At 48.7% G+C, this 26,534-nt stretch overlaps 1 protein-coding gene across 4 annotated transcripts in view; it reads right to left on the reverse strand.

Moving 5' to 3' along the window:
* Positions 1–26,534, reverse strand: part of LOC147110360 (cytochrome P450 3A30-like) — a 56,744-nt gene that overhangs the window by 16,967 nt on the left and 13,243 nt on the right. Inside the window, exons 3-5 of one of the 4 annotated variants that reach the window (XM_086000300.1) lie at positions 11,720–11,772; positions 5,657–5,756; positions 1,852–1,965 (exon numbers count right to left, since the gene is read on the reverse strand). The exons of 1 other annotated variant lie outside the window; for it this stretch is intronic. In XM_086000300.1, coding sequence (XP_085856426.1) covers positions 1,852–1,965; positions 5,657–5,756; positions 11,720–11,772 — 267 coding nt within the window. The remainder of the gene's footprint in view (positions 1–1,851; positions 1,966–5,656; positions 5,757–11,719; positions 11,773–26,534) is intronic. 2 more of the 4 variants (XM_086000296.1, XM_086000297.1) reach the window with 2 other exon arrangements.

The raw sequence follows: 26,534 nt of genomic DNA on the forward strand, positions 1-26,534 counted from the left end.
TTTGGTGGAAAGACAAGCCATTCCTGGAGATGCTCTGGTTAAGATTGAATTGGTAAGAGTGGAACCGCATAAGGGTAGTCCCACTCAGCTGGACAACAGAGCAGAGGTGTTGGAGGAGGATGGTACGGTTCACTGTGTCAAAGGCTGAAGAGAGATACAGGAGGGAAAATGCATCATGGTCACAGTCACAGAGGATGTCATTTGTGACTTTGAATAGGGCTGTTTCACTGCTGTAGCGGGGCAGAAACCCAAGAGACTCAATCATCAAGTTGTGGGAAAGGAGTACCGATTTGGGAAGAGACTACACAATGGAGGACTAGGGATGTTGCAAGGATAGAGGGATCTAGGGTTGGGTTTTTTCCCCCCTGGAGCAGGTGCATGATGACAGCAGTTTTGAAAGAAGGGGCATTCCCTAAGAAGGAACAAATTGCAATATCAACTAGCATGGGAGCCAGGAAAGGAAGTACGACTTGTGGGGCGGGGGGGAGGGGGGGTCAGCAATTAGTGCTAATTGGGTCAAGGGAGCAGAAGGTGGGCCTCATGGATGAGATGAACTTGGAGAGGACTCAAGGGGAGATGGGAGGGAAACTAGAAACAGACTAGGTTCAGGGCTAGTGTGTGGATGGGTGGGGGGGGCGATGAAGCAGAGGCAGTTAAATGGAGGCTCTCAATCTGAAGTGACAAAGTAGGCCATGACCTCCTCAGACTTGGAGGGGAGGATGGAGAGGCAGGGGAAAGGGGTTTAAGGAGAACGGTGGCAGTGGAGAAAGAATCCAGGGGTTATCTTTGTTCTCCAGGATGATTCTGGAGTAGCGAGTGGTTTTACGCTCTACACTGGCTGCGTCTCTCAACGCAAAACTCTTATTCACGTCTTCAAATCCCGCCATGGCCTCATCCTGCCTTACATCCCTTCCAATAGACCAACTCTGGCCTTCTGTCTATTCCTCCCTCGCTTCACCCACCCAAAGGGAAACAGCCTTTAGCTATCTCAGTTCTACTTCTGGAAGTTTTTTTGACTGTCTTTTTGGTTAATCTGTCAGGTACCTCTCCCATCAAGGATTGGCAGCTGATCCTTTTTAATTTTTCCTCAGTAAAGCATCTTAAAATGTTCTATAACAATGCAAGTATCCGTTAGAGTAATAAGACCGTAGGATCTGCTGAGACTGATAAGGTTACCAATATTTAGCTACCCCATCTGAACCTCTCCACCAGTTCACAGTACATGCAAGAGAAGTACTTTTGCAGGCTTCCATTTTATAATAGGGCTTTCTATATAAACATTGCATCCTTAAGAATTGGGCAGCTAAAGATTGAAACCTTGTCTAGTAAAGCCTGTCGTTGGAGCATTCTAAGTAAGGAGACATTCATGTTATCTTATGTTTTATAGGATGGTGATAGGGAGGCCTGGAGAGTCAGGTACTGTGTTATCTCTAATGAGGTAGAACAGATGGCCGTTAGGCTAAGACAAAGACCACGATTGATGGGAGGCCTTTCAGGGGAATAAGAATAGTTGGGAAAGAGGGTGTCTTTTTAATATAAGGAAAACATAAAGCTTAGATTGTTAGAATGTTCTCGGAGCGGAACTGGACACGCTCAAGTGAAGGCAAGACAATCAGAGCCTGATCACCTTGGAACCTTGTAGATGTTAACAGGTTGTATTTCAATGTCTAATTCACTGTTAAACTTTGGGAGCAACTACAATACAAGAAGTTAAAATACAGTGTATCAGCATCTACTCCCTCACCCTCATAAGAAGTCAATTATTATTGGACGATTTTGCATCCAACTCACTTGTGTGCATACCTAACCTTGCACATCACAAGTACCAGCACAGACAAAATATATCTTTACCTCTTTCAGTCTCCCGCTGGTGAAGCTGGGCGAAAGCACACTGCGGATTCTCTTCCAGTGTTCATCTTTGACAATTGAGACGGCCTCCGCCAGTGGCCCATTCAGACCAAAGTCCTACAGAAAAACTATGAAGACTTAACTTCTAGTTTTTTTATTTAATTAGATATCGGGTTCAATGACATTACTTCATAAACTGATCTCTTAAAACTGCACAAAGTGCGCTCAGGCTGCATTTGGGCAGGCAGCAATTGGACACCACTGTGCCATTTTGCGGCACAGGGCAAAGGCAAAAAAACCAACAAGTTCTCGGATGCTGTGTGCCGCACGAAGAGCCCCTGAAATGCAGCCAACACCATATTGGGTTGGTCAACATTCAGGAATTCCTGGAGGTCTCCTAAAACAGGTGCTCCGTACATTAGGAGGGGCCTAATTCCCAATTCAGAACCAATTCCAGGAACTGGTCAGTGCTGACTCGCATGCACCGGGCCTCAGTTTTTTCATTTCTTATGCGGCCTAACCAGAGTTCCCCAAGTGGGCTGTTGGGAGGCCGCCAACAAACAGGTACTTTTCTTGTTGCAACTTAGGTTATTGTAGAGTGCATCTTCCGCCTCCACAGCAACACTGCCAGCCCACCTCCTTCCCGTTCACTCCCTCTGATTCCCCAAACCCCCCTCCCCCAACCCCCACAAACTACCCAAGAGTCACTGCTGGTTTTGTAGGCAGCCCATTTTGGTATTCAGCAAACCGGTATCGCAGCTCGCCGGAATTATTACGATGAAGCCCGAGGCCGAACTCGGGACAAGCCTCTGAGCACCTCGCCTATTTCAGATCCGAAAACAGGCCTAGTAGTAATCTGCAATTCTCTCCCCCAAAAGGCTGTGGATACTGGGACAATTAAAATACTGAGAGCGATAGTTAAGTAAAGGTATCAAGGGATTATGGAGCCAAGGCAGATAAATGGAGTGGAGGTGCAGATGAGCCATGATGTGATTCAATGGTGGAGCAGGCTCAAGGAGCTGAATTACCTACTCCTGATCCAATGTTCCCGTTTCCCTAATCCATTTCTACCCCTATGTGCCATTGTACAAGAGGTTGCCACAATGAGTCACTGGCAGTGTAGGGAGGTCAGGTTTGCACATTGAGCTGTCATCATCCCACCGTGGGATTCTAGGTTGGTGTGTTTCTTCCATCGATCTGCTGTGCAGTTCAACAGTTCCTTAACCTGTTAATTGCAGAGTTTTGATTTTAGGTATGAGGGCAGACTTAGTTAAAGTGGACTTGGGAAAATATATTATAGGGTAAGACTGTAGAAAAGCAGTGGCAAACATTTAAGGAGATATTTCATAACTCTCAGCAAAGATATATTCCAGTGAGAAAGAAAGACTCTAAGAGAAGGATGAACCATCCATGGCTAACTAAGGAAGTAAAGGATGGTGTCAAATTGAAAACAAAAGCATACAATGTTGCAAAGAATAGGGAAAGGCCAGAGGATTGGGAAATTTTTAAAAACCAGCAAAGGACAACTAAAAAAATGATAAAGAGAGAGAAGATATCTTATGAGAGTAAGCTAGCAAGAAATATAAAAACAGACAGTAAGAGCTTCTACAGGTATATAAAAAAGGAAGAGAGTAGCTAAAGTAAACATTGGTCTCCTAGAGCATGAGTCTGGGGAAGTAATAATGGGAAACAGGGAAATGGCGGAGACCTTGAACAAATATTTTGTATCGGTCTTCACGGCAGAAGAAACTAAAAGCATCCCAATAATGGATAATCAAGGGGCTATTGGGGTGGGGAGGGGGGTACTTAAAACAATCACTATCACTAGAGAGAAAGTATTAGGCAAACTAATGGAACTAAAGGCGGACAAGTCCCCTGGACCCGATGGCCTGCAGCCTAGAGTCTTAAAAGAGGTGGCTGTAGAGATAGTGGATGCATTGGTTGTAATCTACCAAAATTCCCTGGATTTTGGAGAGGTCCCAGCGGACTGGAAAACCACAAATGTAACGCCCCTATTTAAGAAAGGAGGGAGACAGGAAGCAGGCAACTATAGACCAGTTAGCCTAACATCTGTCATTGGGAAAATGCTGGAGTCCATCATTAAGGAAGTGGTAGTAGGACATTTAAAAATCATAGTATAGTCAAGCAGAGTCAGCGTAGTTTTATGAAAGGGAAATCATGTTTGACAAATTTGCTAGAGTTCTTTGAGGATGTAACGAGCAGGGTGGATAAAGGGGAACCAGAAGATGTCGTGTATTTGGATTTCCAGAAGGCATTCAGTAAGGTGCCACATAAAAGGTTACTACACAAGATAAGAGCTCAAGGGGTTGCGGGTAATATATTGGCATGGATAGAGGATTGGCTAACTAATAGAAAAGAGAGTCGGGATAAATGGGTCATTTTCAGGTTGGCAAACTGTAACTAGTGGGGTGCCGCAGGGATCAGTGCTGGGGCCCCAACTATTTACAACCTATATTAATGACTTGGATGAAGGGACCGAGTGTAATGTAGCCAAATTTGCTGATGATACAAAGATAGGTGCAAATTGTGTGGAGGACGCAAAGAATCTCCAAAGGGATATAGATAGGCTAAGTGAGTGGGCAAAAATTGTGCAGATGGAGTTTGAACAATAAGGGAGTCAAGGGTTATGGGGTGCGGGCAGGGACGTGGAGTTGAGGCCAAGATCAGATCAGCCATGATCTTATTAAATGGCGGAGCAGGCTCGAGGGGCCAAATGACCTACTCCTGCTCCTATGTCGTATGTTCTATGGCCCTATGTTCTTAGAGCTTAATCTCTCCCTCTCCCCCCACCACTCACATCACCGTTTATCTGGACAGTGGCTGCACGGAGTGTGGAACATTGTTGACTATGGTCACAGATAATGCATAAAGTGTGTATATTTAATAATCACTTTACTCTGCTCTTGTCATCTGTACCAAAGTGAACATTTCTTCTTATTCCCTTTGGCACCAAGGATTCTAGGGGCACAACTTCACATCAAATAATCCCACACTCCACAAAATTATTTAAATCCCATTTTTTCTTTTATAAAAAAAAATTCCATGCTATAAACGGGATGCTTCACAGTAACCCTGCAATATTTCACATGGCAGAAATATTCAACACTAAACTGCATTCCTTAAATTGTCCACATCAATGAAACAGGAGTACAAGGAGGAAGAGAAAGAGACAGAAAGAGGAGGAGAATTAGGAGGAGTGGGACAATAACAAGGAGGCAAATAACTTGCAGTTGTACAACACACACGGCTGGTCAACTCGTTAGGACTCGTTGCCTATTGGGTTATCTCTGTTTGCAAAGAGCAAATGGGACATTAGATATACACAAACAAGCTGAAGTGTTCCATTTCAATAGATGATTGCCATTATATGCAACATGTACAGTGTACGAATACAAATCATGAATTAGTATGCACACATCAGGAGTTGCACACAACCCTCCAACCTCCACAGTAAAAATAAAATCAACTCGCGTGTTCCTGGATGCATCAAGTTGTTTCACGTCATGGGATCTATCACTTCCTAGGCAACCACTGTTGCACCAGAGAGAGGTAGAGGTAGGACACCAACTCACAGCATCAGCCCATCGGTTTGTTGGGTCTCCCCCCCCCATCAAACATACTCTTCTCGCAACTCCCATGCAGTTTAAAGACCAGCCTACATTCTAGCTGAACCACCAAAGCCTAGTGGAAATAAGGAGATAATGGGAAAGAAAACAAGGGCATATTTTAGTAGCGAGAAAAACTAGTAGTAAATTGCAAATAGCCTTCAGTGCACGTCAATACTTACCCGCCTGTTGGTGAACAAAGTGTAAAACTCTTTTATAAAGATGGTTTTAATCAGGTCGGTATCCAGGATGGTGAGAATGGGCAGCCGCCCATCAAAAGTCCTAAAGGAAGACACACAAGTGTTAGAAAGTGAATTGGGGCCTTAGAAAGAGTCTAGTGGCTGACTGGGGGAGTGGCCTGGGCAAACCCCACTAATCCAGACTTACTGCAACAGCTTTGGTGTCCTCTTCACGACCAAGGTTCGTCACTGCAATGATGTCACACTAGTATTTGTAGACATTTCCTTACTTTATGTAATGGCCAATGTCTCAAATTGCAGTATATAATCCAGGCTGCAGTAACGTGACAACCAGATCAGTGGGAAGCAGCTTTGCTTCGCATTGGCATTACAGCTCCAGCACAAGTGCAGCTCGAATCAGGAGCTCAGGACCAATTGATCCCAGAATGAAGGTGAGCGAGCTCGCTCTGCTTCAGTTCAGACCCTCACACCCAATTTACAATCCACAAGTTTAGGGTTAGTGCAATGCCAAAATTGCACTGGTTGGATTTATAGTGGTGAACACCACTTGGAAGAAGCACTGAGGGTAGCCAAGGCACAGAATGTACTCTGGGTGGGGGACTTCAATGTCCATCACCAACTTCTTCTTCTTCTTAGGCAGTCCCTCGGAACCAAGGATAACTTGCTTCCACATTAAAAATGAGTTTGCAGGTGACTGATGAGTCCAATGCGGGACCTACAGTCTCTGTCACAGGTGGGGCAGATGGTAGCTGAAGGGGCGGGTGGGTGGGGTGCTTGGGTTGACGTACGCTCCTTGCGCTGCCTGTGCTTGGCTTCTGCTTGCTCCCGGCGAAGAGACTCGAGGTGTTTGGCGCCTTCCCGGATGCTTCTCCTCCAGTTTGTGCAGTCTTGGGCCAGGGATTCCCAGGTGTTGATGGGGATGTTACACTTTTTCAAGGAGGCTTTGAGGGTGTCCTTGAAGCGTTTCCTCTGCCTACCTGGGGCTCTCTTGCCGTACCGGAGCTCAGAGTAGAGCGCTTGTTTTGGGAGTCTCGTATCGGGCATGACCCATCCATTGGAGCTGATTGAGCGTGGTCAAAGATTCAATGCTGGGGATGTTGACCTGAGCGAGAACACGGACGTTGGTGCGCCTATCCTGCCAATGGATTTGTAGTATCTTGCGGAGGCAGCGTTGGTGGTACCTCTCCAGTGCTTTGAGGTGCCTGCTGTACATGGTCCACGTTTCTGAGGCATACAGCAGGGCGGGTATCACTGCTGCTCTGTAGACCATGAGCTTAGTGCCGGGTTTGAGGTCCTGGTCTTCAAACACTCTCTTCCTCAGGCGACTGAAGGCTGCACTGGCACACTGAAGGCGGTGTTGGACTTCGTCGTCGACGTCTGCCCTTGTTGAAAGTAGGCTCCCGAGGTATGGAAAGTGGTCCACATTGTCCAAGGCCTTGTCATGGATTTTGATAATCAGGGGGCCGTACTGTTTGGCGGGGGCAGGTTGGTAGAGGACCTTTGTCTTACGGATGTTTAGTGTAAGGCCCATGCTCTCGTACGCTTCAGTGAAGGTGTTGACGATGGTTTGGAGTTCGACCTCCGAGTGAGCACAGACGCAAGCGTCGTCTGCATACTGTAATTCAACGACAGAGGATGGGACAGCCTTGGATCTGGACTGGAGGCGATGGAGGTTGAACAGTTTCCCATTTGTTCTGTAAATTAGCTCTACTCCAGTGGGGAGCTTACTGAGGGTGAGATGGAGCATTGCAGCAAGGAAGATCGAAAAGAGCGTTGGTGCGATGACACAGCCTTGTTTGACACCGGTTCATATGTGAATTGGGTCTGTGGTGGAACCGTTGGTCAGGATCACGGCTTGCATGTCGTCGTGAAGCAGGCGGAGGATGGTGACAAACTTTTGAGGGCAGCCGAATTTGAGGAGGACACTCCATAATCCCTCACGGTTGACAGTGTCGAAGGCCTTTGTGAGATCAAAGAAGGCCATGTACCGCAGTTGGTGCTGTTCCCTGCATTTCTCTTGTAATTGGCGCGCGGTGAAGATTGTGTCCATTGTGCCCCTTAGTGGGCGGAATCCGCATTGCGACTCTGGGAGGACCTCTTCGGCCACTGGGAGGAGGCGATTGAGGAGGATTCTTGCGATGACTTTCCCTGTGGCAGACAGCAGGGAAACTCCTCTGTAATTACCGCAATCGGACTTGTCACCTGTCTTGAAGATGGTCACAATTACGGCGTCTCGGAGATCCACTGGCATGCTCTCCTCCTTCCAAATAAGAGAAATGAGTTCATGAATTCGCGCCAGTAGTGCTTCTCCGCCATTCTTTAGTGCCTCGGCGGGGAGTCCATCTGATCCCGAGGCCTTGTTGTTCTTCAGTTGTCGGATGGTCTTTTCAACCTCATGCCAGGCTGGGGTTGTGCTGAGATGGTGGCGGGTATCATGCTGTGGGATGGAGTTGAGGACACTCGCGTCGAAGACAGAGTCGCGGTTAAGGAGATCTTCGAAGCGCTCCTTCCAGCGGGCACTGACTGCCTCCCTGTCCTTGATGAGTACCTCTCTGTTCTTGGCCCGCAGTGGGGTAGGGCCTTGGGTGCTTGGACCGTAGATGGTCTTGACTGCGCTAAAGAATCCACGTACGTCGTGGTTGTCGGCTAGCTGCTGGATCTCCTGCGCTTTCTCCACCCACCATCTTCTTTAGGTCGCGAGTTTTTTGTTGGACCTTGGCCTTCAGGCTTCTGTAGAGCTGCTTTCTTGCTCTCGAGTTCTGTTGCTGTTTACAGATCAGGAATTTGTTGCGCTTGCGGCTTATTAGCTCCTGGATCTCCTGGTCATTCTTGTCAAACCAGTCTTGGTGTTTCCTGGTCGAGTGACCGAGCGTCTCTTCACAGGTGCTGATTATGGAGGCCTTGAGTGCAGACCAGGCACTGTGGGCACTCTGTGTCTCTGCATCACTGGGAGTCGTTAGGTTGTTTGTGAGGCGAAGGCTGAATAGAGCTTTCTTAGCGGGGTCTTTGAGCGCTCCAGCATTAATTTTCCTGCGGCATTGTTTCTGTTGCCGCTGCTGTTTTGGGGCTACATTGATGGAGATGACAGAGCGGATTAGGCGGTGGTCTGTCCAGCAGTCATCAGCTCCTGTCATGGCGTGGGTGATGCGGACGTCCTTGCGGTGCATCGCTCGGAAGATGACGTAGTCCAGCAGATGCCAGTGCTTGGAGCGAGAGTGCTGCCATGAAGCCTTGTACTTGTCTCTCTGACGGAACAAGGTTTTGGTTATGACAAAGCCATGTTCTAAGCATTTTGACAGGAGGAGGGTACCGTTGGAATTGGCTTTCCCTACCCCCTCTATGCCGATCACACCTCCCCAGAGGTCTGCGTCCTTTACAACTCTGGCGTTAAAGTTGCCAAGGTGGATCAGCTTGTCGCCCGTTGGAACTCACGACAGGGATTGTTCGAGGCTGGAGTAGAATTCCTCTTTGGTCTCGTCTGTGGCTTCCAGTGTTGGGGCATACGCACTGATGACCATAGCGCACTGGTTCTGGGCTAGGGTGAGCCGAAGAGTCATGAGGCGCTCGTTTATACCGCTAGGAGAGTCTCTGAGACGCCCAACCAGTTCATTTTTTATGGCGAAGCCTACCCCATGGAGGCGGCGTAGCACACACACACAAACATAATGCTACTGTCCTCCTCCCTCCTTCCCGCAGGTCCTCTCTGCCTGGGTTTCGTAGGATGCATTATGGTGCTCCTGACCTCGCTGTTGGCCCGTGCCACGCCTTCCCTGGGCCCTGACCCCGCGATCCCTGGCCCCGAGCTCCACTCGCGATCCACTAGTCTAGTGGAGAAGCGTAGACTGTAGCAGTTCAAGAAGGCAGCTCACCACATTCACCAACAATGGCTAGGTAGCACCACTACTGACCGAGCTGGCCGTGTCCTGAAGGACATAGCTGCCAGACTAGGACTGTGGCAGATGGGGAGAGAACCAACCCGAGCGAGAAACATATTTGACCTCGTCCTGACCAATCTACCAGTCGCAGATGCATCTGTCCATGACAACATTGGTAGCAGTGACCACCTCACTGTCCTTGTGGAGATGAAATCTCGTCTTCACACTGAGGATACCCTCCATCGTGTTGTGTGGCACTTCCACCGTGCTAGATGGGATAGATTCAGAACAGATCTGGCATCTCAAAACTGGGCATCAATGACGCTAGATACAGCAAAGGCTATGGGCCACGACAAAATCCCAGCTGTCATGCTGAAGACTTCTGCTCCAGAACTAGCCACACCTCTAGCCAAGCTGTTCCAGTACAGCTACAACATTGGCATCTACCCGACAATGTGGAAAACTGCCCAGGTATGCCCTGTCGACAAAAAGTAGGACTTATCCAATTCGGACAATTAGCGCCCCATTGGTCTCCTCTCAATCATCAGCAAAGTGATGGAAGGTGTCGTCGACAGTGCTATCAAGCAGCACTTACTCACTAATAACCTGCTCACCGATGCTCAGTTTGGGTTCCTCATTACAGCCTTGGTCCAAACATGGACAAAAGAGCTGAATTCCAGAGGTGAGGTGAGAGTGACTGCCCTTGACATCAAGGCAGCATTTGACCAAGTGTGGCATCAAGGAGCCGGAGTAAAATTGAAGTCAATGTGAATCAGGGGAAAAACTCTCCACTGGCTGGAGTCATACCTAGCCGAAAGGAAGATGGCTGTAGATGTTGGCGCTGCATTCGGGCATGGACCAAGACCTGGATGACATTCAGGCTTGATCTGATAAGTGGCAAGTAACACTCGCGCAACACAAGTGCCAGGCAATGACTATTTCCAACAAGTGAGAGTCTAACCATCGCCCCTTGACATTCAATGGTATTACCATCACCGAACCCACCACCTGCAATATCCTGGGGGTCACCATTGACCAGAAACTTAACTGGACCACCCACATCAGTACTGTGGCTACAAGAGTAGGTCAGAGGCTGGGTTTTCTGCGGCGAGTGTGTCACCTCCTGACTCCCCAAAACCTTTCCACCATCTACAAGGTACAAATCAGGAGTGTGATGGAATATTCGCCACTTGCCTGGATGAGTGCAGCTCCAACAACACTCAAGAAGCTCGACACCATCCAGGACAAAGCAGTCCGCTTGATTGGCGCCCCATCCACCACCTTAAACATTCACCCCCTCCACCACTGGCGTACCATGGCTGCAGTGTGTACCATCTACAAGATGCACTGCAGCAACTTCCCAAGGCTTATTCAGCAGCACCTCCCAAACCCACAATTCTACCACCTAGAAGGACAAGAGCAGCAGACACATGGGAACACCATCACTTGCAAGTTCCCCATCAAGTTACACACCACCCTGACTTGGAAATATATCGCTGTCCCTTCACCGTAGCTTTGTCAAAATCCTGGAACTCCCTCTCAAACAGCACTGTGAGAGCACCTTCACCACAAAGACTGCAGCGGTTCAAGAAGGCAGCTCACCACCACCTCTTCAAGGGCAATTAGGGGGCATGGACAGGTGATTCAGCCATCCCTCCCGCCCACCGCCAGAATTCCTTGCAATGGTGAAAATGGGTAGAGTCCCAGCAGAACTGGGCGTCACCCCAATAATTCAGTCCCTTCAATGGAGAACTGCCCCATCTGTGTCTTGGCCAAAACGGAGTGAATTTCAGGCTCATAGTATAATGCACCATTGGAGACACTTCCCCAGTTTGAATGTCTGCAAAAGAACCAAATGTATTAAGGTTGAACAAACACGCCCAAAAACAGCATAACTCAATGTAAATGTAGCATTGGTTTGAGTGGAATGATAAAAATGAAGGTACCCATGACATCAGTGAACGTCAATGTAAATGTAGCATCCTTCAAAGTGCAGTAATTGAATGCATCAATGCCAACACTACTTGGAATGATCTGTGCCTTTAAGCTGAGCTTATGACATGTGCAGCACTTTTGGACTACATTTTGCATTGCTGGAGTGAAATGTATCTTTGAAAAGGAATAAGACCCACACCTTCATATACATTACTGGCTGATTAAATGCACTCACCCCCAGATCTTTCCATACTTCTTGAAGCATTCTGTATCAAAGTTAAACATACCCTGGCCAGGAAGAAAACAAAATCATAAGCAGAAGTATTCACAAAATACAAAGGTGGAACAGTAACAACGTAAGCTATGAATGGGGACACTTGGAGGGAAAATTGTATTGTTGAGAAGGTAAGGAACAAGGACCATAAATACTAAAACTGGTTGGTTTCCCCTCCACATCCCATCACACAAACATATTTCAAGACAGACCGCACCTTGCAAGTGTGCATTTATGTGAACTCAAAAGAACCAAATCGCAGCAGACAGTTTTAAGGCACTTAGATAGAAACAGGCCATTCAGCCCTACTGGTCGATGCCGTGTGTAGTGTATGTGCTTTAAGTCAGAACTACTTTTTACAGCTCCTGTATACTGTAGTACCGGTAGTGACCACACCGGTATATAAGCTGTGCGCATGCCTCTGTACCCCAGTCTAGAGATTACCCTCCTCCAGTAAAGACCTGTTATTTGTTTATGTACAGCATCCGTGTAATTATTTATCCACTGAACCACGGATCAAACAGTGGCGACGAGTGTCGATGCGAATCTACCTGCAACATAAAACAAAACAAAAAAAATAGTCGAGTCCAGGAACACGGGCGTCGACCGCGAGCAACCGCCCAGCAGTCAGGCAGAGATCCAACTTCGCTGGGGAGGCTGTGGAGAGCCGGGCTTGGTTCCCCAGCCACAACGAGCAGTAAGAGACCGACGACAGGTCCTGAGCAGACCCTTCCCGAGCAGCGGCGGCTGGAGCCGACCGACGGCAGAGAGAGAGAGCCGAGCAGCGTCGACGGGGTAAGAAAGGGGGTGAAGAGAGCAGGGCGCAGCCGGGGGTTGATCACCGAGCGGCGTCGAGGAAAAATACTGCAAACCGGAGAGAGGGCAAGAAACAGCCGGGTTCTAGACTGAGCGGCGTCGACAAATATCAAGAGAAGAACGCGCAGAGCACAGCCAGGGATCACGGGCTGATCAGGGTCCGCGGGGCAAAGCAAGGGGAGACGCGGAGAAGCAGGGAGAGCGCGGGAGACGCCATTGAGCCGCGGAGAAGCAGGGAAAGCGCGGGAGGCGCCATTGAGAAGGAAGAGCGCGGGAGATGCCATTTTGCGAAGCCGCAGCGGAGAAGACGGGCGAGCGCGGGAAGGAAGGAAAGTGCGGGAGACGCCATTTTGTGCCAGCGGAGAAGAAGGGGAAGCGCGGGAGGCGCCATTGGTGATAGTTAACGCACAACCAAGGATGCCGAAGAGTGGCAGTATCTCTACATTCGACAATGAAGTCGACGATTGGGTGACATATATGGAACATATTGAGGTGTACTGCAGGGCGAATGAAGTGCCAGATGCTAATAAAGCACTGGTTCTATTAAATTCCATGGGTGCAAAAACTTATGGGTTACTGCGAAATCTAATAACCCCAGAGAAGCCGGTAAACAAGAATTTTGAAAGCATAGTAGAAATCCTACAGGACCACTTAAACCCCACACCGCTGCTGATAGCAGAACAGTTTAAGTTCCATAAAAGGAACCAACATAAAGATGAAAGCAATGCTGAGTACCTAACGGAACTGCGCAAGCTATCGAAATACTGCCAGTTTGGAGCGGGACTAGCAGACACGTTAAGGGACAAGTTTGTGTGTGGGCTACAAAGTGAAGGAACCCAGAAACGGCTTCTATCAGAAAAGGAACTTACGCTGGACAAAGCTTTCAGTATGGCAGTATCACACGAAGCAGCCGCAAGGGGCGCTGCAGAGATACAACAGAGACCGCAAGAATATGGCACCAACGAAATGACCTATGGAACAGAGAAGTGCTATTGCTGTGGCAGAACAACACATGACCAGAAAGATTGTTGGTTCAAGGACCAAGTGTGCAGACAGTGTGGGAAAGCAGGACACATAGCAAGAGTCTGCAGGTCTGGGAAGAAAACCAACAGTAAGAAATCTCCACAGGAGAAGTACAAAAAGGTACACCAGGTGATGGACAGTGGTTCAGACGAACAGAAAAGTGACACAGACTCCGGAAGCAAGGAGCTGGGTTGTCTGAAACTACATAATGTAACCGAAATGGAGGATCACCAGACTATCTGGGTTACACTCAAGATAGACGGAGTCCAAGTGGAAATGGAATTGGACACAGGGTCAGCTCTAACAGTCATAAATCAAAGAGACTACAAGCGGCTATTTTCACACATACCCTTGAAAGCTACAGAGATTGTCTTGAAGACGTATACGGGGCAAAAAGTCTACCCCAAAGGAAAAATAAGGGTGAAAGTGACATATAAAGGCCAGGAAATACCTAAACTGGATATATATGTATTGCCAAATATTCACCACTGCTAGGACGTGAATGGATCCGGAAGATACAATTAGATTGGCATCCCATACAGGCACTGAAGGTTGAGGCCAAAAAGGATGACGACGTCACACCTGGATGACTGTCAAAAATGCTAACTGACACAAAAGAAGTGTTCCAGGAGGGACTAGGAACACTAAAAGGAATAACAGCAACAATTAAAATAGAGGAATATGCAAGCCCAAAGTTTCTGAAGGCCAGACCAGTGCCTTATGCGATCAGACCAGCGGTTGAAGCAGAGCTGGAAGGGTTGGAACGTTCAGGAGTACTGTCCAAAGTGGACTGGAGCGAGTGGGCTACACCCATCGTTCCTGTAATGAAGAGGTCGTTGAGTAATATGCCTGGGGAACCAAAGAAGGTCCGCATCTGTGGGGATTTTAAGGTGACAGTGAACCCAGTCCTTCACACGGTGCAATATCCGCTTCCACGAATTGAGGATATTTTCACCTCGCTATCTGGTGGTAAACGCTTCACCAAAATTGATCTAGCCCAGGCGTACTTGCAAATGGAGGTAGAAGAAGCTTCGAAACATTACCTTACGATCAACACTCATAAAGGTCTCTATCAATACAACCGGCTGGTGTTTGGAGTAGCCTCGGCTCCGGCTATCTGGCAAAGGGCGATGGATCAGGTCCTGCAAGGGATTCCAGGGACCCAGTGTTATTTGGACGACATCTTGGTCACGGGCGAAAATGACGGTGATCACCTCGCTAACTTGGAGAAGGTGCTCGCCAAATTAAAGGAGTATGGGCTACGAGCTAATCGCCACAAGTGCGAGTTTTTCCAGAAACAGATCTTGTATTGCGGCCACGTCATCGATGAAGAGGGGTTACATAAGTCTTCTGACAAGATTGAGGCAGTAGTCAAGGCTCCAGCACCAGAAAATGTGTCACAACTGAGGTCGTTCCTCGGGATGGTAAACTATTACCACAAGTTCTTACTAAATTTGTCTATGGTATTACACCCGCTGAACACCCTACTGCAAACAGGGGTAACATGGAAGTGGGATGATGAACGTAGACGAGCTTTCCAGAAGTGTAAAGAATTGATCACATCAAAAGAGGTGTTGGCCCATTTCAACCCAGCACTACCGATTCGTTTGGCATGTGATGCATCACCCTACGGCATTGGAGCGGTGCTGTCGCACAAATTCCCAGACGGGTTGGAGAGGCCAGTAGCTTTTGCGTCTCGGTCACTAACCTCAGCCGAGCGCAACTACGCCCAGATTGACAGGGAGGCCCTCAGCCTAGTATGGGGAGTAAAAAAATTCAACCATTATCTGCATGGGCAGAAGTTCACCTTGCTGACTGACCACCAACGACTTGTCTCCATCTTTAATCCTAAGAAGGGCGTGCCAGTAATGACTGCACAGCGGTTACAAAGATGGTCCCTGTTTCTAGGGGCGAATCAATATGAAATAGAATATAAAGGCACGAAACAGCATGGGAACGCTGATGGGCTATCGCACCTGCCACTGTCTACGGTGGAGGAAGCACCAGCAGTGGACCCTATCGAGATATTTTATTCGTCGATAATTGAACGATTGCCAGTAACAAACGCGGATATAGAGGAGACCCGCAATGATCCGACGCTGTTACGGGTATATGAATTGACGGTGAGGGGATGGCCAACACATGGCGACTCACTGTTGCCAGCATTCTCATCCAGAAGAGAACAGCTGTCAGTATGCCAGGGGACAGTGATGTGTGGATCCAGAGTGGTGATTCCACCCAAGTTAAGGGAGAGAGTGCTAAAGGAGCTACATGAAGGTCATCTGGGGGGAGTGAAAATGAAAAGCCTTGCTAGGGCTTATGTGTGGTGGCCGGGAATCAATCAACAAATCGAAGACCTAACTAAGAGCTGCTTAGGATGCCAGAAAGTCCAAAATGCACCACCACATGCCCCTCTACACCCATGGCAGTGGCCCTCCTCTCCATGGCAACGGGTGCACATTGATTTCGCTGGTCCATTCATGGACTCAATGTTCTTAATAGCAGTGGATGCTCATTCAAAGTGGCCTGAGGTGATAAAGATGTCTTCAACCACTACAGAGAAAACGATTGCAGTCCTACGGACCATATTTGCCAGAAACGGTTTGCCAGAGCAGATCTGCTCTGATAATGGACCACGGTTTGTGTCCGACGAGTTCCAAAAATTCATGAAAAGGAATGGGGTAAGGCATTACACATCCGCCCCGTATCATCCAGCCACCAATGGATTAGCTGAGAGGTTCGTACAAACCTTTAAGAAGGCGATAAAGGCCATGTGCGACGAGGAAATTCCACTACAGCATAAGATGGACAATTTCTTATTAGCCTACCGAAACGCGACACATGCAGTTACCAACCAGACCCCGGCCATGCTGTTCTTTAACCGAAGGTTGAGAGCTCGTCTGGACTTGCTCAGACCAAATGTGCGAAGAAATGTTGAGGACAAACAATTCCAGCACATCAACGAGAAGCCGACAAGGAGCTTCAATGTAGGGCAACCAGTCTTGGCCCGTGACTATCGAACAGAGAAGTGGCAACCCGGAATGATATGTACAAGGCAGGGGCCATTAATGTACACAGTGGATGTCGGGGAGAACATTGTGAGACGCCACGTCGATCAGATCTTAGCGTCACAGGAAGGCGTCAACCCCATGTCTCGAGTACCTGGGGATGAACCCGACATACTGGTAGCATCTACTTCAGACCCAGTAGCAGTGGAACCCGATGAACTACCCGATGAAAAGGGGTCAGAATCACCTCTGCACCAAGAACAAGAACCTCCGGAAAGGCGCTATCCCGAAAGGGTCAGGAAGCCGCCCCAAAGACTGAATCTATAAATGGACTTTTGTTATTGAATGTACATGTAAAAATGTCATTGTTATTTGAATATTAAGGGGGTATTATTAATCTAAAAAGGGAGGAATTGTAGTGTATGTGCTTTAAGTCAGAACTACTTTTTACAGCTCCTGTATACTGTAGTACCGGCAGTGACCACACCGGTATATAAGCTGTGCGCATGCCTCTGTACCCCAGTCTAGAGATTACCCTCCTCCAGTAAAGACCTGTTATTTGTTTGTGTACAGCTTCCGTGTAATTATTTATCCACTGAACCACGGATCTAACACCGTGTTTATGCTCCACACAATTCTCCTCCCACCCTATTAGCATAACTTTCTGTTCCTTTTTGGCTCATGTACTTACCGAGCTACCCCTTAAATGCATCTTTGCTATTCGCCTCAGCCACTGCTTGTGGTAGCGAGGTCTACATGCTGGAGGAGGGCAGCTGGCGTTAGATGTACAGTTCTCCCACTGTTGGCTGCTGAGGCAAATAGAAACTCAACCAGCAGAGAATGGAGGGCACCGTAAACCCACAACTGCACTCCCACTACACTACCCGAGCTACCCTCCCCACCGTCCCCCACCACCACCCCGCCACCCCAAAAGACCACAAGTATGCATCCTTGCCCAGCCCTCACAGAACCTTGCTCGTCCGGCCAGCAGGAGAGACAAGGACATGGAGATGCAGGGCCACATCCGATCTACATTTCAGGTGATCAGATAGAGGTGCTGCTTGACTGGGTAAATACAGTGTCAAAGCAGTAGGTGTTAAGACAGGTCTTAAAAGGTGCAGAGGCAGACAGGTTTAGGGAGGGAATTCCAGAGCTGAGGAGGTAGACCTTTAAAGGCACGGCTGCCAAAGGCAAGGTGAAAGAAGTAGAGGATGAACAGGAGGCCAAAGTTGGAGGAACACCGAGTTCTCGGAGGGTTGTAAGAGGTTACAAAGATTGGGAAAGGCGAAGCCATGGAGGGATTTGAACACTAGGATGTGAATTTTAAAAAGTGAGGCATTCAAGGACTTGGAACCAATGTAAGTTGGTTAGCACAGGGGTGATGGTTGAACAGGACTTGGTATGAATTAGGACACAGGTAGCAGAGTTTTGGATGAGCTTCAATTTATGGACGGTGGAAGGTGGGAGGCTGGGCAGGAGATCATTGGAATAGTCAAGTCTGGAGGTCCCAAAAGGCATGGATGAGGGTTTCAGCAGCAGATGGGATGAGATGGGGCAGACACCCTTCAGCTCCTGCCCTTCACTCTGGTCTTACTGGGTGAGTCACCAGCTGTGGCTAACAGGGCACTGGGTAACTGGATCTCAGCTGGCTGTTAGAAGCGCCATAGGACCATTTCTCTCTCCATTCCCTCCTACAGACAAGGCATGCAGCCTGCAGGGCGGCCGAGATGGGGAACTCGCCCGAAAGAACAAAAAAACCCCACAAGTATAAAAGTCTTTCAATGCTCAGTGATCACAAGGGTTAAATCACTTGAGATATCTGTCCAACTGCACCTTTGTAATGCCACAAAATCCACAGAACGCCAATCACAACCACAATTTGCCCCCTTAAAGTTTTGAAATCAGTGTTTCCCAATACACACTTCGTTCAATCCAAACCTCCCAATCTGACAGCCCTGGCACGAAATGTTGGCTCAGCTGCTGCCCAGAGGCGCCAAGCAAGGGATGACTAAATATTTCAAGCTGGCATTAACCACAGACTTCCCCAGCTGAGTGTTCAGCAGACATTCCGCTTACATCAAGAATCGCTACTACACACTTCCCGTTTTACTTTTAATAATAAACATCACGGGGTAGAGTTTCAGCTTTGGGCGCAATCGGGAATGCGCTGATCAGTTTACAGTTCAAGTTTCCGCTAAAATTCATTTGCATAATCATAAACATAAAATCTTCCATGGACCAGCGCAATAAAACAATTGTTTATTTTTCTTTCCATTAAAAAAGTATTCCTTGATGTATTTAAGAGTGGTAACCTGGTGCAATTTTATTAATACAACTGAAATGGGTTTAATCGGCAAAAAATAAGCATTTAAAAAAAAAATAAGGCTGTCCAGTCTGAGTAACCTGATTTCAAATTACTGAAAATAACGTAAAAGCGATACTGAACCATTTAATAGTTTCACTGGTGTACACTCATCAGTTTCTTAGTAAATTTAATATTTTGCGATATGAAAACCTTTAAAACATGCCATTGCCGACAAGTGCCTGTGCACCTAAGAAAATGGAGCACAATTTGAAGAGCCTTCCCAAACCAGTGCTGTTAAGTCTGTGTGTCCCAGTTATGCTTATTATAAATCACTGGACACAGACCACAAGAATAACTTTAACAGGTCTTTACTATTCGGAGGTCAGGGCTGAACTGCCCAGCAACTCCCTACACAACACTTATATACCGGTGTGGTCACCACCGGTATTACAGTATACAGCAGCCAAGAGAAAGTAGTACATCTCTTAAGGTGGAACAGATTACATACACCACAATCCTCCCTTTTTAGCTTAACAGTTATATCCCCATTTAACATAACATAATAACATATATATATACAACTTCATGCAAAACAGTTCAAAGATTCAGTCTCTGAGGAGGCCTCCTGATTCGAGTTGGATAACGCCTTTCAGGGGTCTCTGATTCTCGTTGCTGGGGTGACTCATCTAGTTGGTCTCTTATGGATTGGACATCATCATCAGGTACATTCACTTCTGAGGTAGATGCTTCAGGTTCACTAACTTCTTCCACGGTTGTCTCTGCCGTAACCATGGGTTCGACCCTTGTTCTCGATTCTACCAGTTGGTCAGCATGACGCCGTATTACATTTTCACCAATATCTACCGTGTACATCAGGGGTCCTTGTCTGGCCCGAATTGTTCCAGATTGCCATTTCTCGTTTTTATAGTCCCGGGCTAACACTGGTTGTCCTATTTCGAAACTCCGAGTGGTCTTGTTATTTATATGCTGGAACTGTTTGTTTTCAACTTCCCTCCGCACATTTGGTTTTAACAAGTCCAACCTGGACCGCAACCTCCTGTTATAGAACATCATGGCAGGACTTTGGTTTGTCACTGCATGAGTGGCGTTTCGATATGCCAGTAGGAATTTGTCCACCTTGTGTTGTAGTGGAATCTGATCTTCGCTCATGGCCTTTATTGCTTTTTTGAACGTTTGTACAAATCTCTCGGCCAACCCGTTTGTAGCCGGATGATATGGGGCAGAGGTATAATGTTTCACCCCATTCTTCTTCATGAATTTCTGGAATTCTTCTGACACGAACTGCAGTCCGTTGTCTGAACATATTTGTTCTGGCAATCCATTTCTTGCAAATATCGTTCTTAGCAGCGCGATCGTCTTTTCCGAGGTAGTGGTAGTCATCTTAATCACTTCTGGCCATTTAGAATGTGCGTCCACCGCAATTAAAAACATGGAGTCCATGAATGGACCAGCAAAGTCAATGGCCTAGAAATTCAGTGCCCTTAGCACCGATTTTGCGGCGCTAGAGGGCCTAGCGCTGCAATTGGCGCCGGTTCCTAAATTGCCTGGGGCCCTTCCGCGGCGGTAGACCGGTAGCGCTGCGCCGGCACCGATGACGTCATCGGTGTGCGCAGCGTCCCGGTTGCCGTGGTAACCCGGCCCCAAGCCGAAATTCAGTTGCGCCCGCCTCGCCCGTGGCAGGCGCAACTAAGACTCTGGCAACAGAGTCTTCCCCCAGTGTGCGCCGGCGCATAAAGGTGGAGCGGCGGCCGGCCGCGTTCCCGGCGGCCGCCTGCCCGCACCTCCCTTCCCGGACTCCTGCATTCCCCCCCCGCGGCCCTGATCAGTGTCTCATGCGAACCCGGCACTTCCCCGAGGTGCCGGGCTCAGATGTCGGGTCAATCCGCCGGACAGTTGTTGGCTGCAGGCAGCTCCTCCTTAACAGGAGGAGGAGGCCTGCAGTTCCCCCGCCTGCCGCACCGCATCGGGTGCCGCAGCGGGGGATTAGCGCCGGGAAACCCAAGTTGACGCCCGTTTTGAGGCGCTAAAGGAGGGTTTTAGCGCCCGCCGCCGTCTGGGCCCGGCGCACCCGAATTTTCGTCGGGCGCTGCCGCATTACCGCTGGCGCAAACTTTCTGGCGCTACAGCCCTGGCAAGACCAGAACCCAATTTCTAGGCCAATATGTACACGTTGCCATGGGGTTGAAGGCCATTCCCATGGATGCAGCGGTGCAATCGGAGGTGCATTTTGCACTTTTTGGCACCCTGAGCAGCTTTTCGTCAGATCCTCTATCTGTTGGTCGATACCCGGCCACCACACATAAGCCCTAGCAAGGCTTTTCATCTTGACTCCCCCCAGATGACCTTCATGCAGTTCCTTTAGAACTCTCTCTCTTAACTTAGGAGGAATAATCACCCTTGTTCCATACATCAATGTTCCTTGACAGACGGACAGCTGTTCTCGTCTTGCTGAGAATGCCGGTAACAGTGGATCACCATGTGCTGGCCATCCCTTCACTGTCACTTCGTAGACCCGGGACAGTGTCGGGTCGTTCCTGGTTTCTCTTTCAATACTTGCATTGGTGACTGGTAAACATTCGATGATGCTCGAGTGAAATAACTCAACAGGGTCAACCGTCGGTGCCTCCTCCTCTGTAGGTAGTGGCAGGCGCGACAGCCCATCAGCATTACCATGCTGTTTTGTACCTTTGAATTCGATCTGATATTGATGTGCCCCTAGGAAAAGGGACCATCTCTGGAGTCTCTGTGCTGTCATCACCGAAACACCCTTCTTAGGGTTAAAAATGGATACCAACGGCTGGTGGTCTGTCAGAAGCGTAAACTTTTGGCCCTGCAGGTAATGATTAAACTTCTTTACTCCCCACACAAGGCTGAGAGCCTCCCTATCTATCTGAGCATAGTTGCGCTCAGCGGAGTCAATGATCTGGATGCGAACGCAACTGGCCTCTCCTGGCCATTTGGCAACTTGTGTGAGAGTACTGCCCCAATACCATATGGAGAAGCATCACAAGCCAAACGAATAGGCAGCGTTGGGTTGAAGTGAGCCAACACTTCCTCTGAGGTGATCAATGCCTTGCTTTTGCGAAAGGCCCTCTTACAGTCCTCGCTCCACTTCCATGGTACTCCCTTCTGCAAAAGAGCGTTCAGCGGGTGCAGCACCGTGGATAAATTTGGCAGAAACTTATGGTAATAGTTAATCAACCCTAGGAACGACCTCAACTGGGATACATTATCCGGAGCGGGAGCCTTCACAACAGCTTCGATCTTGTCAGGAGACTTATGAAGCCCCTCCTGGTCAACGACATGACCACAGTACGAGATCCGCTTCTGAAAGAACTCACATTTCTGGCGATTAACTCAAAGTCCATATTCTTTCAATCTGGTGAGCACCAGTTCCAAATTTGCAAGGTGTTCCTCGTCATCATCTCCTGTAATCAGAATATCGTCCAGGTAACATTGTGTGCCTGGAATTCCCTGTAATACCTGCTCCATGGCCCTCTGCCAAATTGCTGGAGCCGATGCCACTCCAAAAACCAGTCTATTATACGGTACAAGCCTCTATGCGTGTTGATCGTGAGATACCGGCGTGACTCTTCCTCAACTTCCATCTGTAAGTACGCCTGCGCCAGGTCTATCTTGGTGAAGTGTTTCCCGCCAGACAACGAAGCGAAGATATCCTCAATCCGCGGAAGCGGATACTGCACCATGTGAAGCACCGGATTAACAGTGATCTTGAAATCTCCACAGATGCGAACCTTCCCCGGTTCCCCCGGCTTGTTGCTCGATGAACGCTTCATGACGGGGACAATGGGTGTGGCCCACTCACTCCAGTCTACCTTAGACAGTACTCCTGAACGTTCTAGTCCGTCCAGCTCAGCTTCCACAGCAGGTCGTATCGCATAAGGTACCGGTCTGGCTTTGAAAAATTTTGGGTTTGCATGTTCTTCAACCTTGATGTTTGCCGTAATTCCTCTCAGTGTTCCCAGTCCCTGTTGGAACACCTCTTTAGCATCGTCCAATATTCTGGACAATCGTTTAGGCTTGACATCTTTTTTATCGGAATCTACCGTTAGTGCTTTTAAGGAATGCCAGTCCATATTTATTTTCCGAATCCACTCCCGTCCCAGTAGTGGTGGACCTCCCTCAGGTAGCACATATAAGTCCATTCCTCGGCTTTCTTTGCCCTTGTGGACCGCCTTTACCTCTATCTTCCCGATGGGGTATACTCTTTGCCCCGTGTATGTTTTCAATACAATCTCCGTATCCCGTAGGGGAATATGTGGGAATAACCTTTTGTAATCTTGCTTATTCATGACCGTCAATGCCGATCCAGTGTCCAATTCCATCTTCACTTGGACTCCTGCTATCTGAAGTGTGACCCAGATTGTTTGGAGGTCTGCTTCATTACCAACATTGTGTACTCTTAGACTACCCAGTTCATTACTGCTGGAGTCTGAATTTGACTTCTGTTCATTTGAACTGTTCTCTGTCACCTTGTGTACCTTTCTGTACTTTTCCTGCGGTGACTTTTTGTTGCTGGTCTTCTTTCCTGACCGGCATACTTTAGCTATGTGACCAAGCCTGCCACATTTTCTGCATTCCTGATTTTTGAACCAGCACTGGTTCTGATCGTGCGTTGTCTTTCCACAACGATAACATTTTACTGTACCCAAGACCATTTGATTGGTGCTGAGTTCCGGTGACCGTAGCTGCATTTCCGCAGTGCCTCTCACTGCGGCTTCGTGCGATGCTGCAATAGTGACAGCTTTATCAAGCGTAAGATCATTCTCCTCAAGCAGTCGCTTTTGTGTTCCTTCTTTTAACAATCCACACACAAATTTATCTCTCAGCGCATCTGTTAGTCCTGTTCCAAACTGACAGTACTTTGATAGCTTACGCAGTTCAATTAAAAATTCAGCGTTGCTTTCGTCTTTCAGCTGCGTTCTTCTGTAAAATTTAAATCGTTCCGCTATCATCAGCGGCGTGGGGTTTAAATGATTTTTCAGGACAGTAACAATATTCGCAAAAGTCTGATCCGCCGGTTTATCTGGTGACAGAAGGTGCTTCAATAGCCCGTATGTCTTCGCACCCATTGAGCTTAATAGGGTTAGTGCTTTCTCATCATCTGGTACCTTATTTGCTTTACAATAAACTTCCATGCGTTCTACATACGTGGTCCAATCTTCGATATCGCTATCAAAGGTATTAATGTTCCCATGTTTAGGCATCCTTGCAAGTTTTTTAATTTTTCTTTTTCTCAAAATGGCGGCTTCCCGCGCTTGTCTTCTTCCCCCTTGATACGCTTATCAATTGATACGCTTATCAATTACTCCATAAAAGACGATGAATCAGGAAGGTGATGAAAAGGCTTTTATTAACTAGAGAACAGAGCATGCCTCTCGTGGGTGGCTGGTTCCAAGAAGGAAGTGAGTCGGCGAAACCCCCACCTTTATACCTGGTCATGTGGGCGGAGTCAGCTGAGGCATGCCTTGGTACACAGCGCCACCCAGAGGTAACAATATACAATATCAGTGGTTTACCACATTCACCCCTTGTTTAAAATTAAGTCCGGCGGGGTGAAGGGTACTACAAGTTCGTGTAGTTAAGTCTATCAGGAGGCCTTGTCTGACGTCCTGATCGTCGTGGTGGCGGCGGCGGTGTTGCAGCATCCAACGCCGGATCTGGTGTCTGGGTGGTCAACGAAGGGTCCTGGGGCTCCGGCATGTCGTCTACAGGGGTTGGATTGGGAGGGGTGGTGGGGGATAACGGTGGTAGTTCAGGGGTACCCGAGGGTGCGAGATCTCGTATGGAGACCGTGTCCTCCCGCCCGTCTGGGTATGTCACCCAGGCATACTGGGGGTTGGCGTGTAGGAGGTGCACCCTCTTGACCAGGGGGTCCGTTTTATGGGTCCTTACGTGCCTCCGCAGTAGGACGGGCCCAGGAGAAGTCAGCCATGCCGGTAGCGAGGTTCCCGATGTGGACTTCCTGGGGAAAACGAACATTTGCTCATGAGGGTTGGCATTAGTGGCAGTACAAAGCAGTGACCGGATGGAGCGGAGCGCCGCAGGGAGGACCTCCTGCCAGCGAGGGGTCGGAAGGCCCTTAGATTTTAAGGCTAAGAGGACGGCCTTCCAAACCGTCGCGTTCTCTCTTTCCACCTGGCCGTTCCCCCGGGGGTTGTAGCTGGTGGTTCTGCTCGTAGCAATACCTCTCGCTAGCAGGTACTGCCGAAGTTCGTCGCTCATGAAAGATAAGCCCCTGTCGCTATGTATATAGCTAGGGAACCCGAACAAGGCGAAGAGGTCATTCAGACATTTGATGACCGTGGTACTGGTCATGTCTGGGCAAGGGATGGCAAACGGGAAACAGGAGTACTCATCAATTATGTTGAGGAAGTACACATTGCGGTCAGAGGAGGGGAGGGGCCCTTTAAAATCGACGCTCAGGCGCTCGAAGGGGCGAGTGGCCTTGATCAGGCCTGCTCTGTCCGGCCTATAAAAGTGCGGTTTGCACTCGGCACAGATTTGGCAGTTCCTGGTCATGGTCCTGACCTCCTCGATGGAGTAGGGCAGGTTACGGGATTTGATGAAATGGAAGAACCTGGTGACCCCCAGGTGGCAGAGGTCATTGTGGAGGGTCTGCAGTCTATCAACCTGCGTGTTGGCGCATGTACCACGTGATAGGGCGTCTGGGGGCTCATTTAGTTTCCCGGGCCGGTACAAGATATCTTAATTGTAGGTGGAGAGTTCGATTCTCCACCTCAAGATCTTGTCGTTCTTGATTTTGCCCCTCTGCTTATTATTAAACATAAAAGCTACTGAACGCTGGTCAGTGAGCAGGGTAAACCGTTTTCCGGCCAGGTAATGCCTCCAGTGACGCACCGCTTCCACAATAGCCTGGGCCTCCTTTTCGACAGAGGAGTGTCGGGTCTTGGGGCCCTGGAGGGTCCTTGAGAAAAAGGCCACGGGTCTGCCCGCCTGGTTAAGGGTCGCAGCTAGGGCGAAGTCGGATGCATCGCTCTCCACTTGGAAGGGGATCGACTCATCCACTGCGTGCATTGTGGCCTTCGCAATATCGCTCTTGGTAAGAGTGAAGGCTGCACACGCCTCTGGTGTCAGGGGGAAGGAGGTGGATTTGATGAGGGGTCTAGCTTTGTCTGCATAGTGGGGCACCCACTGGGCATAGTAGGAGAAAAACCCCAGGCATCTCTTCAGTGCTTTTTGGCAGTGGGGGAGGGGTAGCTCCATTAGGGGGCGCATTCTGTCGGGGTCGGGCCCGATGACTCCGTTCTCCACCACGCAGCCGAGAATGGCGAGGCGTTTGGTGCGAAACATACATTTCTCTTTATTGTACGTTAGGTTCAGCCGTTGGGCCGTACGGAGGAATTTTTCTAGATTAACGTCATGGTCCTGCTGGTCGTGGCCACAGATGGTGACGTTATCCAGATAGGGAAAGGTGGCCTGCAGCGCGTTCTCATCAACCATCCGGTCCATCTCCCTTTGGAAGACCGAAACCCCGTTGGTGACGCCGAAGGGAACCCTAAGGAAGTGGTAGAGGCGGCCATTCGCCTCGAAGGCAGTATACTGGCGGTCCTCATGGCGG

This window comes from Somniosus microcephalus, chromosome 11, assembly GCF_052327205.1.
Source record: "Somniosus microcephalus isolate GS21.2 chromosome 11, FLI_Smic_1.0, whole genome shotgun sequence".
Lineage (NCBI taxonomy): Eukaryota > Metazoa > Chordata > Chondrichthyes > Squaliformes > Somniosidae > Somniosus > Somniosus microcephalus.